This window comes from Triturus cristatus, chromosome 3_2 (assembly GCF_964204655.1).
Source record: "Triturus cristatus chromosome 3_2, aTriCri1.1, whole genome shotgun sequence".
Taxonomy (NCBI): Eukaryota; Metazoa; Chordata; class Amphibia; order Caudata; family Salamandridae; genus Triturus; species Triturus cristatus.
Window position 1 is genome coordinate 745,146,386 of NC_140584.1, and position 15,024 is coordinate 745,161,409.

At 42.2% G+C, this 15,024-nt stretch overlaps 1 protein-coding gene across 1 annotated transcript in view; it reads right to left on the reverse strand.

Annotated features, from left to right (window-relative positions):
* The window catches only part of ANKAR (ankyrin and armadillo repeat containing), a 1,190,398-nt gene that overhangs the window by 926,395 nt on the left and 248,979 nt on the right, over window positions 1-15,024 (reverse strand). The window contains exon 4 of the mRNA XM_085646861.1: window positions 379-542. Within this exon, the coding sequence (XP_085502987.1) occupies window positions 379-542 (164 nt within the window). The remainder of the gene's footprint in view (window positions 1-378; window positions 543-15,024) is intronic.

The following is a 15,024-nucleotide window of genomic DNA, read 5'->3' on the forward strand; positions in this document are numbered from 1 at the left end:
TGAGCCGATACATACTAATATTAAACAAGCATGGGCAATGTCAATATTCAGGCTTAAAAGTGAAAATGTAAGCCAGACTATATTGGTTTTGCCCATGCTTGTTTGTAGACGCATTCATTTTAACATGACTATGCCACAAATGCTTTCATGAACCTAGAAAACATTTACTGGTAGCAATGTTCTGAGCATAGGTTGCACTTCTATAACAAATCCACGCACATGTGTTCAGTGTGGAGGTGGTATCATTTATCCTCACATCTCTACTTAGGTGTCATGAAACAGTTAGCATGTCTCGATGGATGCTAAAGAATGTCTGTCAATTGTGGAAAATATAAACTTCTAAATAAAAATCACTAAAAAGTGAAAAGCAGTTCTGACCTTGATCTCGTCTGAAACATCCTCAAGTGAAGGAGTACCAATGTCAATCTCAATGCCCCCGTGGAGGTGAAAGTACTCGTTCTCCGAATATTGAAAATGTTGGCATGTAAACTCAGGTCCAAGCATTAATGGAGGCAATTCCCTCTCTGTCTTAACTTTATCATCTAGAAATTGAAGAAGAAATACAATACATTACACAGATTTTGGGAAAGTTAATATAAGGTTCTCTAAGCTATGAAAAAGATTGGAATCATGAATCATCTTTCAACTTTAAATGAAGGTTTGCCTTTGTAATGTGTTTCATTCACGTGTCTCCTTAGAATTCCACTTGAGAGTCGCCAGTGGTCATTAAGTATTGCCTACAAACCACTTTCACTGTTTGTTGTTAAAGATCTGCTGTGAATGATACAAAACATAGGTGGGCTTTAGGATCAGCCCCTAACTCGTGACTGAGTTGCTTTCTTGTATAGCATACTCATCTGCTCCTATTGTGATAGTTTTCCTTTCTATTCTTGTATCTGCTGCAATCAGGAGCATTTTCATCTCACCGTGTTTTGATTGGATGGCATGTATCTTTCCAGTGCAAACATTAGGCCTTCCATCACAGCACATATATGGGACTATTTTGTCTGCACCTCAACAATTTCCTCCTATTTATCAAGTTCCCCCTTCTCTCCCTCTTCTCTTTAATGAAATCCCTTCCCCTGTGGCCAATTGACTCTGTCAGCCTCATTGCATATTCAGTATCGCCTGTCACGATATCAGCAGGCAGCCATCTTAAAATGTTTTCATCACCATTGTAAGAACGCCACCTAGGCTTTCGCATATGCACGCACTGCAGCAAGCATCTTGAAATCACTGCTGTGAATGTGCGAGCGTCCATGGGCACCATCTTTGAATGGCTTTTCTTTCAATATAAAAAAAGCCACTTAAAGATTGGAATCATGGATTAGAGCACATATCGGGTAGCCATCTTTGAATGTATTTTCGTCTATATTTAAGAATCCCTATTCAAAATGGATGTGCGCATCCACATTGGCCAACTTTAAATTACTTTTCTTATACTTTAAGGGAAGCCATTAAAAGATGGCCACTGCGGATGTATGCACATCCATGGTGGACATTTTTCAATGTACTTTCATAATAAGCCATCAAGGAGGTGCAAAAATAGCTCTAGAAAAGCCAATTGGTTTCACAGCAAGATCAATTTGCCTTGTCATTGCTTGTTTTCTTTAGTTGTGGACTGCAGTGGAAATAGTCAACCACTGCACACCAGAGTCAAAATATAGGTCTGTTAGGAAGGTATAGTGATGTTAGACATAAACACCAAGACGCAGTAACAAAGCAGCTTCTTCATCTCATCCATTCAGTTGTCTGTGCTGCTGCATAGAACTCAGAACATTCAACATTATCTAAACATTTACCACTGTGATATAGTAAAAGTAGAGGCGTATGGGTAAAATCTAAAAAAAATCGTATTTTCAAGGTGAATAAGGACAGTCCCAAAGAACCAGGGTGTGCAAGAGCAGTATAAGGTACTGTTTAAAAAACCCTCAATCACGTTATAAACGTTTCAGATGTTAGCGGTATATTTTCATTCTCCGCTTCGTTATTGGTAACGTGACAGCATCATCATTGGGTTTGTTGTAATGCTTTCTCCACCTGGAGATCGTACCACTGGTTGTATTGGTAGTGATCGTAAATGAAAAGGAGTGAGTTTGGTGAAGTGTTTAGTGGTGAGAAAAATGGAAATATTTAAAATCCAACAGAGCTAGTAAAAAATCTTTAATTGTACTGGATGTTGGAGAGTTTCGTAGATTCCTCAGTGTGCACTCAGGGGTGAGTTAGGACCCTGTGCATTCTAAAAAAGTGTCATTAAAAAAGGTCGACATGTTTCAGCCCTTGTTATGCCCCGAAGGGTCACACGGGCTTTCTTCAGGACCTAAGAGGTGAGATAAAGACCTGAATATTCACAGGATCTTTAAAGTGAAAGAATTTGGGTTAATTAATCCCAAAGGTAACTGTTCATTTGAACCTGTTTCCCGTTTCTGTGGGCAACAGCGGGTATAGAGTAGGGCGGTCGCTCGCGCTCTCTTCGGCGCTGAACGAAGCTTCTGTGCTGACTCTGCCCTAGTTGACCCGGTACTAGAAAGCCCGTGTGACCCTTCGGGGCATAACAAGGGCTGAAACATGTCGACCTTTTTTAATGACACTTTTTTAGAATGCACAGGGTCCTAACTCACCCCTGAGTGCACACTGAGGAATCTACGAAACTCTCCAACATCCAGTACAATTAAAGATTTTTTACTAGCTCTGTTGGATTTTAAATATTTCCATTTTTCTCACCACTAAACACTTCACCAAACTCACTCCTTTTCATTTACGATCACTACCAATACAACCAGTGGTACGATCTCCAGGTGGAGAAAGCATTACAACAAACCCAATGATGATGCTGTCACGTTACCAATAACGAAGCGGAGAATGAAAATATACCGCTAACATCTGAAACGTTTATAACGTGATTGAGGGTTTTTTAAACAGTACCTTATACTGCTCTTGCACACCCTGGTTCTTTGGGACTAGTGATCCACTCCCTTTTGATTTATTGTATACTTGTGACAAGGAAGCTGAGTGGATCAGAAGCTCTTCCTTCCCCCTCCAGTTTGATTATTATAATAAGAATAAGGACAGTCGTCATCAACTTTAGTACTAGATCCCACACAATAGCAAGGTCCTAGTAGTTTTTTTTAAAAGTCAGTGTACCAGAAACCTGGATATGAATTCTTTAAAACAGAATTTCATACAGAGCCTTAGCAAGAAGTCAAAATCAGTAGTTGACAGTTTCCTACATATTAGTTTAATCCTTTGGAGTTAAAAGCACAATGCTCTTCTTACATCCAAATTGTGCAACATTTTCCTACATTGCTTAAAGAGAGAAAAGGCCACGATGCCTTATTGACCACATAATTGCTAAAGTTAATAGGATTTCTTCAGTGGCTGCTGCAATAAAGGGAGTTGTAATATATAAACAGACAGTTTTCTTATGTCTATAAAAGAATTCCTTCTACAAACATTCAAAAAGCCTGTACCATTCATCCTCATTAAGTTCAAGAGTTGCCTCTGGGCATCTTTCATTGTTCTTTTGTATCGTTTGTCCAGTCTAACTTTTATCGTGATAAATTCGTTTGTTCAGGAGAAGAACAATTCCGTGCTGCTCATAAGCAAAGCGAAAGGCTTCTCGTGGCAGTGCATTCTGCATTTTCCTCGAGCACATATTCCTGCATTATCCCCACACTTCCGTTTCAGATGATGAGATGATAACGACGGGTTTTAGCACCATATTGAGGAAGAGCAAAAGGCACTGTAGACCCTGTCGCCTGCCGTGCAGACCGGCAGGATAACAGTGAAAACAAACACGTTTTAAGACTGGAGCTGAATTTAGGCATAGGTCCTTACAACTGGACTCCTAGTTCAATCCGTCGATGAATACGTGATAGAAAAGCTTTTATATAATATACCGGCCAACCTGCACTCCAAGGCTCTAAGGAAGGCAGCAGCAAAGGGCACAGCATCGGGTTCTTCAGATAGCGGAGGGCTCTGCTAAAAATGCAATTCCGTAGATCCTGCCCCACCAATCTCTGAATGATCCCTCAAATCATCTCCTCACTTCAATACGTTTCACCCTCACATAAACACGTCACCATTGGCCTCTCAGATTGAAGAAGCAGCGTCTGGGAAAGCAAAGCTGAAAACACATATTCTTTAAAGAAGAGGTATGCTTAGACAATATTTATTCTTTATAATTAAATAATAACTCTTTACGTTCTGTAATGGAGTACACAGTGTGAGGAGTAAACTATGTGGAGTCTCCATACTTTTTGACTGGTTGACTGGTTTGACAGGCAGTTGATGAAGGATAAGCCAGCAGGAGTATAGCCCCATTAGTCAATAGCCTTAGTTTGGCAGTATGGACTGCACACTGAAGGGCCTATTAACAAACTGCATTGTGTAGTATGTAAAGTCATACTATAGTTGTACTATTCACACAATACAAAATGCTTCCACTAACACATGGCTGGAGACCTCCGCCCACGCCTCTGCTGTCTAAACTACGAACACTAGAATAACTCTATATAGTGAAACGAAGCAACCATAAGGTTTTACCATTGGTGTAGAGCTAGTTGAGAGCTTGGGAGAATGAGACGAGAAAGAGGACACATAGCAACAATAAGGATCAAGCCAATGAAAGAAACAATAATCGATTAAATCTGTAACAAAATGATAACAAAAGAATGATAAGGTGCAATAACGGAAAAACAAAATGAAAGATAAAATTAAAGGTTATTATTATTATTAAGGGGCATTTATAGAGCGCCTGGTTACGCAGAATGCGTGTCCCCGCGCTGAACTGAAGCACTCTGAAAGAGAAGTAGGAGAGGAGCCCACTATTTTGAGAAGAGGTAGGTTGTTAATTTCCTCCGGAAACTAGATTCGGAGGGGTCCAGTCGGAGGTTGAGAGGTAAATTATTCCAGCTTTTTGCCGCCAGGTATCGGAAGGATCTACCTCCCATACGGGCCTTTTTCACCCTAGGGACCTTAAGCAAACCTCCTTGCGAGGAGCGCAATGCACGAGTTGGTGCATACCTTGTAATGAGGTTCTGGAGTGGTGCTGGTGCCTTCTTAGCGAGGATACGGTGACAGGTGCAGAGAGACTTAAATTCAACTCTGCTCCTCACCGGCAGCCAATGGAGTGACTGGAGGGCGGCCTTGGAGTTCGATCTTTTAGGGAGGTTTAAGATAAGGCGGGCTGCAGCATTCTGTAGCACCTGAAGTCGATTTGTCGCTTTACAGGTAGCTCCCAAATAAAGTAGGTTGCCAAAGTCTAGGCGTGAGGTGACAAGGGCGTGCACCAGTGTTCTGCGGGCGGCCGTGGGAAGGAGAATTAGGACCTTCCGCAGAGTTTTTAGAATGCTGAAGCAAATGCCCGTCACCCTGTTGATCTGTGGTCCGAAAGACAGGTCAGTATCTAGCCAGACCCCGAGATTTCTGACTTCTTTCCGAGGTGTGGGGGCCTCACCTAGACAAGGTGGCCACCATGCCGACGTCCAGACAGATGGGCTGCCTCCCACCACGAGCACCTCGGTCTTGTTGCCATTTAATTTCAGGCAATTGGTGGACATCCAGGTTGCAAGATCTTGCATGCAAGCCCTGAAACTGTCCATAGCAAGGCCGGGTGTACGCGAGAGGGATACAACTAACTGTGTGTCGTCGGCATAGGTAACAATTTGTAGTCCGTGACCCACTACAATTGGAGCCACTGGGGAGACATAGAGATTAAAAAGAGTTGGGCTCAGGGACGAACCCTGAGGAACGCCCTGACCCAATTCTATATCTCGGGAATAGTGGTCCCCTTGACGGACCTGGAAACTTCTCCCCGTCAGGAAGGATTGGATCCATTGGAGTGCGGCTCCAGTTATACCTCCATCATTCAGACACTGTAGCAAGGTGGAGTGAGCTACAGTGTCGAATGCCGCACTCAGGTCCAGTAGGATAAGGGCCATAGTGTGACCTTCATCCACCCCCTGTCTTAGGGATTCCACAGTCGTCAGTAGTGCCGATTCCGTAGAATGGCGGGGGCGGAAGCCAAATTGGGTGTCGTGCAGTAAGGCAGCTTTGTCTATGAAATCCATAAGTTGGATATTGACCGTTTTTTCTGCTATCTTGGCCAGATATGGTAAGAGGGAGATGGGCCGCAAATTGTCTAATTTATCAAAGCTGATGTTAGGTTTTTTCCTGAGAGGAAGGACCACCGCTTTTTTCCATTCTTTAGGCACCGTCTTTGTCGTAAAAGACACATCCAGTAGATGCCTAATGTAGGGCTCCAAGGCCCCCAGACTGTCTTTTAGGCGTTTGGGAGTGTTATTTGCCACGACAGTTCTTATCAGAATCTGCCCACATGACATCATTAAGAGAGAAGCCAAAACAATAATGAATAATTAATACACGAAAATGAAAGGTCTATCAAGTGAGGCATGGAAAAATTAAAGAAAACATGAAACATTGTGAACATAAGAGAATTAAAAGTGCATATGTAATTGGAATATGAAAACAAACTAACGTGTTGACCAGACTTTAAAGACCATGGCTCACATTTTAGATAGGGTGCACTAACCATGTTTATGCTGCGGCAAACCTTTAGGTAGGAGAGCTGGACGCAAACAGAGACAGGACACTATATTTCTTATAATGTGCTGCCCCCAGGTCAGCCGTGAACTCGTGCTGCTTTTGGTGTAAGGATATGAACCCGCTCTTTGAAGTAGCCAGTCCATCTTTCACAATACAGGCGGCACCCAGCCTGCACTTTCAAGGAGGCTCAGAGAAGAGGGTGTATTGAATGACTGCACCCGCCTGCAGGGAGATAGCTAGGGGGAGGACCCATGGAACGCACCTTCACACCTCCTGAGGGGTGCCCTCAAGGTAGGGGGTGCACCAACTGTCTGTGGCTCACAGTCAGTGTGCCTCCTGACAGCTTTCTTTAATTTTGGGCCACCATCCATAATATGGTGGTAGTACAGAAGCAAAGTATTTCCCTCATGCAAATACCCCTTTAGCTTAGCTCCAGCGATACTTGTTGGCCAGTGTCATATGTAGTACAGAAGGGGAGGCACAAGCATCAGCGGCCCCTTCTGTACTACCAAAGTGGCCAGGGGCGTAGAAAGCATGTGCACAGACCTGTAGCACCCCCGGGGTCATTTCCCCAATTTGGCCCCATGATATGAGTGTAATGAACAATGGATTAGAAATAAGATTATATTCTAAATAGATATATCTTTTCTTTATAAAATATTTTCTAAAAACAAACTGCCAGTGATGAAATAATTAAAAACAGGACTGAGTGCCCACTGGGTCACAACAGAGGAACAACTAAAAAACGGACTGAACTGGAACAAGTGTTTTCTCACTTTTCACTAATTGATTAACCATCTAATGTTTGTAAAATGGCATCATACAATGCCATTTCAGGCTGGAAAAAAGTCAAGAGACCGAAATGTGACACCTGTATTTCTTTGCATTGTATTAAATGCGCGTACCACTTTGAAATCCACTGTGGAACCGTGACCAGATTTAAATGCAATTTGGCAGTCGCTTGGTGTACTTATGGATACCAACACACACAACACACGCCATCCGCCATCTTAAAAACAAGAATTTTCTGACTATGCAGGCATGAGTTATAGCGTGTGCTGTGTGCTACTAAAAGTGAATTGATCATTTATTAAGATTTTTGAGAAAACTATCTAAAAGGCAAAAACTAAAAAGAAACAGGTGCAATCGTGCCATAGATGAGAGAAGGAAGTACAGAAAAAAGACAAATGGATTTATGTGCTCCTGGAAGAGAAACACACTTGAAGGATGTAAACTGGAGGAAACTGCATTAACTACATTCCATTCTAATAAATGGCAAGCGCCATCTTAGAGATTTCTAGGAAACAGATTAGATTAAATTAATTCTCAAATTTGAGATTTACAAATATAATTTTCTCATAACTGCATTATTGCTGCAAACTCTTTAAAAACGTTTATACAATGAATTATAATATTGAATAGCTCATCAGTAAAAAAAATTATTTACTTCACGTGAAATTAATTTTAATTTATCAACCCCTGACTGTCTTCTAAATCTTGAAATTCTTTCTGATCTATTTCCTGGAACAATAATTGGACAAATATGGTATTAACAAGAGACATGAATGCTCAGTTTGATATTACATCATACCTTGGCCACTATTTTTTTTTTTTAGTCTCTCAATCAGTGATGTATTGCCATCCTACATTGAAGACAAAGCCTGGATATAATTTTTTCTACTGCTCTCTTTGTTTCCTCTCACCACCTACTCTTTTCTGGGGCTGTCCATTTCGGCATTCCTTTCACTTGGGATGACAAAAATGCTACCTTGCCTGAGCCAATGGTGCCATGCGTCTCTTTGGACTCCTTACCCTGAGTTTTTAAACCCTATCCCATATCCCATGGTCAGAATCCGCTGACCCTCTTGTCAGAATTTAGCCAACTGCTTCAAAATTATCTCAGTCAATCGGCCTCTTAAATCCCCTTCATAGGCACTCCAGGAAGCCTCATAGGCCCTAGTTCTTGGCAGAACTAAAGGAGGATAAACAGAAATGTCAATCCTTGCAGAGCAAGTGACATCCCGACCAATGTTCAGGGGCAAAATCAGCCTTCTATACACAAGATGTTTTCAGTTTTAAAGATACAATCTATAGTCTTCCCCCTCAATAAGCACGAGAGTGATACTGTCAGACTGTTCTCACACTCAGAGGAAGGAAAGTCTGGCACTGCCTGCGAAGTGTTGGTGCCACTTAGGGAAAGCCTTTGTATCTTTGCAGATCACGTTACGTCAGACCCCTGAGTACAGTCAAAGAAGACGCTTGAGGACGGCCTAAGAAATTACTTGTCTGATTTAGAAACAGGGCTCTCACAAGATTTGCGGGGGGCGGATGTCATTTGATAGTTTAGGACTGTATCGTACTGGGACAGAAAATAGGATCAGGCACCAAAATAAAAGAGGCTCCATTAGCGCATTAGGCAGGAAAAAAAATTGTGACCCAAGTTTTAGAAATAGGGCAGTTTTCACCTCTGTGTAAGTGTTTTGCAAGGTATAGAAGATTGCTTGGATTTGAGCTTACTGCAGGCAACGTCTGCAGTAATATCACGGAAATCAACAGTAAAAACTGGCGCACCAGACCATAAACAGGCCCACAAACAGTCAAAAAAGCCACATACACTGACCTGTGAAACCAGCCCTTAGGGAACAGTCTAGTCCATTCCAACCCTGGTAACGGAGTACAAGATCCTTGCGGGCTAGAGCATCCCTACTAAACAATCAAGATACATTGTTGCTGTTGCCAGAGTTATGAAAAACCTTGCAAATTGTGATAATCTTTGGAATCGATGTAGGTATGAGCGGAATACAGAGAAACAATCTTAGGAATCCATTTGTACTTGTGGAGAAACACACTATTTACTGAAGTAATGTTTCATAACTACTCTTTAAGGATTAGAAACTCCTATTTTCGTGCACACTTTGTTCACCTGTATGAAGAGTGGAAAGGATCCTAATCACTTCAGAAACTTTGATAACATTTTCTCTTGATGCATGTATTGTATAAAGGTAGCAATTTAGCAGCGGAGGTGATTACTTGTTGGCCAGGTGAATGATATCATTCTAATGAATGTTTCTTACATTGTAATTTTTAGGAAAAACAACCTTGAATGCGTTTTCGAATAAGGGATTGAGTGCTCACAAAGCAGAAGTTAGCTATCTATAGTGAAAGAAATAGGATACATTTGAATACTTTTGACACCTGTTTCAAACAATAATATTTATGTTCCAGGTCTTGGAGAATTCTATCAGAACATAGGGAGTCAGGAACACAGAGATAGTCGGAAAATATATCACATATAAAAGAAAGTATCAGATTCTTTAGCAGAATTGGTAACATGTTTTTTCTTGCCTTGCTAAGCCACCAGAAGTAACAAGTTTGCAGAATTCTTTATAACGCTATAGTCAACCCATAAATATATTTTGGGGCAGATATCCATTCTCACAGCTCACAGGGATGCTCTACTCCTACATAACAGCCGCTTGCCCTCTTTTAACTCTTTTTTTGACACTGATGTAGATCGTCTAAGTACGAAGAACAAACACTTAGGTTCTACCTTAGAGCTTTTGCAGAAATCTTTAACAGTTTCTCTTCAATCTTTCATTAGGATATCAAATAAATAATTAATAACTTCTTAGCAGTCAGGTTTTTCTGCCATTGCTCAAATCTGCTATTGTGGTTCCACTACTAAAACATCATAAATCCATACTTCCTGTCTATTTACAGCTTCCTTTTATGACCAAACTAGTTGTAAGAGCTATATAAGATACAACTAACTTCATATTTTATTGAGGCCAGCCACATCCTCCATCCTATCGGATGATTGGCCAGGCTGTAGCATTGTCACGGTAGCAGTTGAAGCTATAGACAACCTGAGACAGTTGGCAAATGGGGAAGGCCCATTGGCTCTCGTCCTCCTCAACCCCTCCACTGCCTTTGTTACTGGAGGTCACCCCATTCTCCTACTCACCTGGATGAATCTGTGTCCAGGGTACTATTCTATCCTGGGTCACCAACGTCCGAAGCCGTAGGGTAAAATACGTTAAAGTGGAAGGCTTCCATTCTGCATAACCACATGATTAACTGTTGTGTACAACAGAGGTCTATTTTATTGCTATATTACATAACCCATATATCCTTCTATTGGCCTAACTGATAAAACCATTTGGATACTCCTTTTTCATGCATGCATATAATATTCTAATGATTCCAAACACCTACAATGACTTTGAGCCAACTTTCAATAGCACATTAGTCATAACGAATTGGATGTCCAACAACTTCATCAAACACCGGCCTGGTGTTGGAGCATTTGCTCCTAAACTCCAATTGTACCACATTATATATGCCTTTCTCCCTTGCCCAAAAGATTTCCGTGTTATGAAACACAGCTTTAGATCAGAAGATTTTGCGAAGCCCAGCTGCTAGCTTTCAAATGTTCTTGACTAGAAGGAAGGGCCTTCTCTGTATTGCTGATACTATGGGAAATGTCATGGTTCTTTCCCCTTGCAGGACATTAAACGTACTCAAATTTTGCAAAAGTCGTAAAACATGGCTCTTTTCTTATTGGGTCCCTCCATCCTGTCCCCATACATGTCATGTATGCAGTGGTTTAGTTAAGACTCCACAGTACCTTGAAAGCCTTGTGGATGAGGTTTCTGTTAGACCTGGCATCTTTTGGCGTGGTTTCCCCTGAAATGTTGCTTTCTGACTTCCTGTTTTCACTGTGTGCTGAACCTCGTTTTTGCTGGCTTTAGGACTCTGAGCATGTTTTCACAGCTGACAAGTGCTAAAGTGTATGAACTTTGTGTCTTAAAATGTAATGGCATTTGGTTTCTCCATGATCGGCATATTTGATTTACTGATACGTTCCTAGTACAGTGCACTATGTGTTCCCAGGGCCTGTAAATGAAATGCTACTAGTGGGCCTGCAGCACTGATTGTGCCACCCAGATGAATAGCCCTTTAAAACATGTCTCAGGCATGCCACTGTAGAGCCTGTGTGTACAGTTGTAAACTTCGTTTGCGACCTGTCAAGTCCACCTACTTGCCAGACCCAGGCCTTTCCATTTATTCCATATAAGTCACCCTAACGTAGGCCCTCAGTAGCTCAATGGGCAGGATGAAGTATAGTTAAAAGGTAGGGCATGTACTTTTGAAATTTACATGTCCTGGTAGTGAAAAACTGCCAAATTCATTTTTCACTACAGCAAGGCCTATCTCTCCCATCTGTTAGCATTGGAGCTGCCTTGTAACACTTTACAAGTGTAAATTCCAATTGAAAAAAGATAGGAAAAGTAAACTTGGTGTCTCTGGACTCACAATTTAAAGATACATCATTTAGTGAAGTTGCGTTTTAAGAGACAGGTCCGAAAATGCCACTTTTAGAAAGTTGGCCTTTTCTTACTTTAACAGTTCTGTGCCTCTGCCTGTCTCTGGAATACACGTCTGGGTTGGGTGATAGCTGGGCTTTGTTCATTCCTCTAGACAGTCACATACGAAGGGAGCTGAGGTGTACCCTGCAAATCCCGATGGTCCATTACCAGGCTGATGGGTCTTCCTGCGCTAGAGTGAGAGGGAGGAGCTGACACTTGCACCTAAATAGGGTTGTGCCTGTCCCCACACAAAGAGTTGCATACCCCCTTTGAAGTGTGTCTGGAGCCAGGGCAGGAAAGGGTAGGGTCTTGTGTGCAACAAAGATCTATCTTTGAAGTCTCCCTACTTTGAAGGCTAAAATGGGAATAAGTACTGACACCTTATACTCAGAACGCTTCTGGAACAGAGGACATTCTATGAGGAAGGAGAGCTGTTGTGCTGCCAGGAAGGACAGCCACTTTGCTGCTTGCTTTGTCGTGTTAGCCTACTAGCTGCTGCTTCTTGCCTGGGAGCGAGAGGAATGGACATGACTCTCTCCATCCTGCATCTCTAGTGGTTCTCCAAGGGGTTGCCTCCTGTTTCTGAAGTCTCTGGGATATCAAAGACTTCACCTGCATCTTGCTACCAGTACCTGGGCTCCTCTGCTTTGAGTCCTACTCTACCAAGTGGTGCCAAATCCAGACATGAGCCCTTGGAGGTGAGTGTTTGGTGCTGCAACCCAAGAAAACTATGCATCCACAGCGACGTGTTGATCGGAACCAGCGCACTCCTTTGCGATGTTGATGCATCGCCGCTGCCTGCATCGAAGCCGTGGCCACCACTCACCGACTGCACGATGCAACGATCTTGACTTACAACGCAGCCTGACACTGCTGATGCAGAACCTTAGCATCACCGCTACTACACAAGTCTCGGGCACCGCATCGCCTATGTCTGGGATGCACAGTCCCTGACTCTGATGCATTCCCAGCCCTGTGGGGCTTTGTGCCAATGCATCGCCTACAGGCAAGCGGTTCGAAATCGATGCATCAGCCCGAGGCACAACGCTTTCGACATCAACAACATTACCCGTCTTCAGAAACGATGCATCGCCTTCAACAGCAATGCATCACTTCCTTTGCTTAATGCATTGTCCCCGAGCTTAGACGCATCCCAGGTTCTATCAGTGGGGCTGTGTGACTCTTGTATCTGGCTCGCACTCCATCACGGTCGGACTGAACTTTTGGATTTGCCCTGGTCAATCGCGACCAGATAGCACCAGTTGACGCTACTGATTTCTAAGCACTGCATTTTGATTTAATATTGAAAAATGTTACTTGTGTATGTCGGATTTCTATCGTTTTGGTCTTGTCCTACTCAGATAAATATTGGCTATTTTTCTAAACTGGTGAGGAGTACTTTTATGGTGTTGTTAATGTGTGTGTGTAAGTGCCCAAATACTTTACACCTTGCCTCTTTAGTTTAGCCTGACTGGTCTGTGCCAAGCTACCAGAGGGTGAGCACAGGTAAACTTTTAGTGTGTACTACACTTACCCTGACTAGGATTGTGGTTCTGTTTAGACGGGGTGCATACCTCTGCCAACCAGAAACCCAATTTCTAACAGTTTCACACTATAAAAATTCAAAATACATATACAAATAAAAACTGGTTGTTGTATAATAGAGATCTGTTATTGGTACTGGTTGGTTTATTCCCTTGTAGGCTGGATTTACGATAGTCCAGAGCATACTTAATATATTGCATAAGCAGTTGTGTGTTTTTTTTATTTACAACTTTTCCTTACTTAATTTTCAAAGTTCTACTTCCATAACATATATACAGAGACCATAAAAGAAGCAAGTGATCAACAATCATGACTTGTACACAGTGCAGAGTAAAGTAGGCAACATTTTAATATCATCATTACTCAGGGATTTTGGGCAGTAGCTGGGACTGTCCAGATGATCACTGCCAAAGTGGAGAGTTGAAGAGTTCAGGGATATTCCTCCTCTAGTGATCGGTTGTCAGTTGTTTCAGAGACATAAAGAACCATGTAATATAAGGACAATGACTCAGCAATGTCTAAGTAATTGGTGAGCAAGCAATCCCTGGCAGATAGATTACACAATGAATGTGTGTTACTCCCTTTTGTGTAGTTGTACTGCCAGCAGTCTACCAACCTTTTCCATATCCTCATAATGCCTCTGCTTAGTTTCACTGGAGCATGTTCTGATTTGTCAATGAACAAGGCATTAGGCATAATCTTGGTCAATTCTAATTGATGTCTCGCTTCAGGTGATACATCAGTATTATGGCGCAATGTCAATTCTACGTCCCTCACCTGGAGCTCTAATTGTTTGGTCATGGATTTTCATTTATCAATGGCGGAGTGTTTCATCATGAGTCCTCTCCACATGACTTTGCCTGCTGGCCAAATCATTTGTGTAAATGGGGTGGAGCTAATGGTTTCCATCACATAAGTACAGATAAGGGGATGGCGATTTGCCATATGGTGTGAATTTTAGTATGGGGTAGCCCTTATACGCCACATTGAGGGGGATAAGATGGTGTCCTGTGTCCTAGTTCTAAGGAATATTAAATCAGAGGATGATCTGCAGTTCCAGCCACCAGAATGTTGCAGCATCAGAGATCAGATATAAGTTGGCCCTGCAAAAAAAAATAGCTAATTCATAAGGCGATACCATGGGTGCGGGGCAGAAAGATGTATTCCCTCTCTGCAAGGTGAAGTAGTCTCCATATACCTATCATATTGTACGTCGTCATCAGATAATGTAGCAAAGCTCTGTCATTTCCAGTAAACACAATGGGGCATCCTATTTTCTTTAGGGGTGTGTCTATTGACAAGTTCTAGTGCCCTCTAACAACAAGTGGGGTCTGTCCGAATTCCGTCAGCAGTCTTGACAGAATGGAGAAGAAGTTTTTTTTGAGTGCTTGGAGTGTATACTGTCCCCACTACCAGAGTTCTCACTAGTATTTTGAGCTTCACATACGTACCCTCTGGATCAGTCCCGTTCTTCATAGTCTTATGAGGTAGAGACTTTCTGAGGGAGGAGGGCTACCCCACAGTTTTTGGTACTGCTGTTAGT